Source organism: Arachis hypogaea, chromosome 14, assembly GCF_003086295.3.
Source record: "Arachis hypogaea cultivar Tifrunner chromosome 14, arahy.Tifrunner.gnm2.J5K5, whole genome shotgun sequence".
NCBI classification, from domain to species: Eukaryota; Viridiplantae; Streptophyta; class Magnoliopsida; order Fabales; family Fabaceae; genus Arachis; species Arachis hypogaea.
In genome coordinates this window covers 1155948-1159378 of record NC_092049.1, presented here as the reverse complement: position 1 = coordinate 1159378, position 3431 = coordinate 1155948, and the positions used below count along the sequence as shown (strand labels likewise).

The window sequence follows — 3431 nt, the reverse complement described above, 5'->3', positions numbered from 1 at the left end:
CTTTGTGCAAGATAAAAGGGATTGCATGTACCTAAAAAATGAGCCGGGGAGAGTTAGAGCAGCCTGTGCTGAGGAAGATTGTCCTTAGCTGATTTTTGTGTCGAAGAACTCGGTTACCAAGTCTTTTGAGGTCAAGACATTCCACAATGAGCACACATGTGGCCGGGATTATGGCAGCAACCTTGCTGATAAAAAATGGGTGGCTGAGAAATTGGGGCTGAGACTAAAAACGCAACCAAAGTTGACACCTAGGGAGGCAATGCAGCATATAAAGGAAGACTATAATGTTCAACTGAATCGGAAGATGATTACACAAGCAATAAAGCAAGCTAGGGAGACTGTGTTGGGCAGTGAAGGGGCTCAATTTGGGAAGCTTAGGGACTATCTGAATGAGATACACAAAAGCAATCCCGGGAGCATAGCACATATGAACACCTTACCCCAACCACAAGGGCCAAACTTGTTTCAAAGATTGTATATCAGTTTTGATGCTTGCAAAAAAGGCTTCAAGAATGGGTGCAGGCCTCTCATCGGTTTGGATGGGTGTTTTCTGAAGGGTTACTATGGAGGCCAATTGCTTTCTGCAGTGACCCAGGATACAAATAATCATGTCTTTGTGATCGCATTTGGTGTAACCAGGGTTGAGAACACTGATAATTGGAAATGGTTTCTGAACTGCCTTCAGGAGGATTTCGGGTCAAGCATGCTCTTTGGATGGCATTTGATGTCTGATCAACAGAAAGTAAGTTTCATAATTACTAGCTAGCATCATGTATTGTTAAGTGTTCTGTTAGATTAAATGTGTGATATCATATACTACAGGGTCTTGTTCGGGCAGTCCAAGAGGTGATGCCAAATGCATTTCATAGAAACTGTGTGCTGTATATGTGGAAAAACTGTGAAAAGAGGTTTAGGGACAAACAGGTTAAGGGTTGTGTTTGGGAAGCAGCTAGGAGCACAACTCCAGTTCAGTTCAAGGCTGCTATGGATAGGTTGAAAACTGTGAGTAATGGAGCTTGGGAGTACATGAGTAAGTTTGACCCTAAGGTATGGTGTAGGGCTTTTTTCAGTCACTATCCTAAGAACGCTGCTGTGACAAACAATATGTGTGAGTCTTGGAATGCAGTGATTGTGGAGGCTAGGGAGAAACCAATTCTGACACTGTGTGAGGAGTTACGGGTTCATATTATGAACAAAATGGCTAGACACAAGAGGATCCTAGGGGCATATAAAGGAAAGCTGGCTCCAGTACAACAAATGAAATTGGACAAATGGATTAAGCCAGAAATTCACAAGTGGAATGCTCAATGGTGTGGTGACAATGACAGGGTTGTGTTTGAGGTATCCAGGAATACACACAAGCTGGGGGTTAACCTGAAAAATCAAACATGCACATGTAACTTATGGCAGCTCACAGGTTAGGTGAAAGCATGTCAATCAGTTTCAATTTTTTTTGGCAATGTTGTTGAGCTATGACAGATGTTATAATTGCTAAATTCTGTAATGTAGGTGTACCTTGTGTTCATGCTGTTGCAGCCATATCCAGAGTGAGGGTAAAAGCAGCTGAAGACTTCGTGTCTCCATTTCTCACTATGGAGGCAATAAGGAAGACATATGACATCTGTATCAACTCTGTACCCAGTGAGGAGTTTTGGGAACCAACTGACCAACTGAAGGAAGATCCACCCAAAATAGTGAGACCTGTTGGTAGACCAGTTAAGAGGAGAAAGGAATCAGCTACCCCTCCAGCTCCAACTGATGGCAGCAAGGTTAGAAGGACCTTCCAGGTTACCTGTAGCAAAGGCGGAGAGGCTGGCCACTACTTCAAATGATGTAAGGGAGCACCAAAAAATCCTAACTGGCAACCAAAAAGGAGGAGAACTAATAAGGTATGGAATAATTTTTTCCACAATTTAGTTTTCTTTCTGCAGCCATGGAATACTACCAAAGTTAATTGAATTTTTAACTCATTGTTCAGGGTGGTACTTCTGGCCAATCTCAGAACAAACTCATGCATCAGAGGCCGAACCCTACTTTAGAGGAAATTAGGGTTAGATATCTGAATTTTACTTTGCTATACTTTTTGTTCTTTAGGTTTACTGGCTTCATTGGTTGTGTGTATGTTTGTTGCTGAATGGTTTGCCATATTATTGTTGTACTCCTGGAATAGGCTAAGCTAAAGAAGCATAAGAAAAAGATGCCCAAGAGGCCACATGCTCCACAAGAGGAAATGCCAATTTCTCAATCTGCCCCTACAGTGATATATGTTATAGTATACTATGCAGTCTAAGTTGTTTACTCATTTTTTTTCTTACTAACTGGATTATTTTGGATGTTGTTGAATAGCAATCTCAAGGTGAACCAGTCCAGCCAAGTCCTGTATCACCAGCCCAGACAAGACCTGCACCACCAGCCCAGCCAAGTCCTGCACCACTAGCCCAGACAAGGCCTGCACCAACAGCCCAGCCCACTCCTGCACCACCATCCCAGCCCAGTCCTGCACCACCAGCCCAGCCAAGTGCCAGACTCAGGCCCAAGCTGAAGACCTGTAGGCCACCAGGTCCTCTGTCTCCACAAACAAGCCACCAACCAGCATCTGCAGCAGAAAATCTTGAGGCCATCACCAAGGAAACAGTTGCTGCATCAAGTGGAGGAACCACTTCAGACTTATTGAAGTTCATTCCAACCCCAAATTTCAGGCCACCAAAGTAGACTTAGTTAACTAGGAATTTTAGACTATAAGACTTATCTGTTTGTCTTGCTGTTTATGTTTTCCTGGCTGCTGCACCAGAATTCTGAAAACTGCATATGTTTAGGGACATGTTTTTTTGGAAAACTACTTGGACTCACATAGTGTGTGAGTTTTATTTTGTAAACTTTGTCTGGTGTACCTTCTTTGTTACCGAGATGGAAACTTTACCTCACATGGCTTGGATTTGTGAAATGACAATGTTTAACCCTTGTGAAAAGGTTGCATTTTTACTATGTTTTCAATTTGGTTTACCATGATTCTGTCAATCAATTACACACAAATCATGAAATGCAGAAAATACTCATAACTGACTAAACAAACTCTATTCATCCAGGATCATAGTTCATTATAATTTCACATTCTTTTCTTTCACTACATCCAGACATTGAACCCATTACAAAACACTAAATTTACAATGTCAAAGGCATATTAACATTATGCAGCTGTTACTATACTACATCCCTTTCCTATTACAATGCCCAACAAGATCAACCCAAACACTTTCCATCTGCTAAGAGCACCACTGTTAATCTCATCGATTTTGACCTCATCCATCTTCTTCTCTATCTCTGCAATTTTTTCTTCCATCTTTTTTGTTGGGTCCGATACTGCCTCTTGTACCTCCTCATCAATACAAAAAGAGGCAACATACTCATCTAGCCAGGCAAAGTATTTGCAA

The 3431-nt window shown here is 41.8% G+C and overlaps 1 protein-coding gene across 1 annotated transcript; it reads left to right on the top strand.

The window, feature by feature from the left end:
• Window positions 1–259: 259 nt before the first annotated feature.
• Window positions 260–2290, top strand: LOC112740460 (uncharacterized). The gene is made up of 5 exons (XM_025789157.1): window positions 260–742; window positions 823–1417; window positions 1510–1787; window positions 1979–2050; window positions 2171–2290. The coding sequence occupies exons 1-5, from the start codon at window positions 260–262 to the stop codon at window positions 2288–2290; spliced, it is 1548 nt and encodes a 515-aa protein (XP_025644942.1).
• The last annotated feature ends 1141 nt before the right edge of the window (window positions 2291–3431 follow it).

Coding starts and splice junctions, on each gene's coding strand:
- LOC112740460 (XM_025789157.1), top strand. CDS start 260: ATGCAGCATATAAAGGAAGACTATAATGTTCAACTGAATCGGAAGATG. Junction 1,418..1,509: donor TAACTTATGGCAGCTCACAG/GTTAGGTGAAAG, acceptor TCTGTAATGTAG/GTGTACCTTGTGTTCATGCT. Junction 2,051..2,170: donor CTACTTTAGAGGAAATTAGG/GTTAGATATCTG, acceptor CTCCTGGAATAG/GCTAAGCTAAAGAAGCATAA.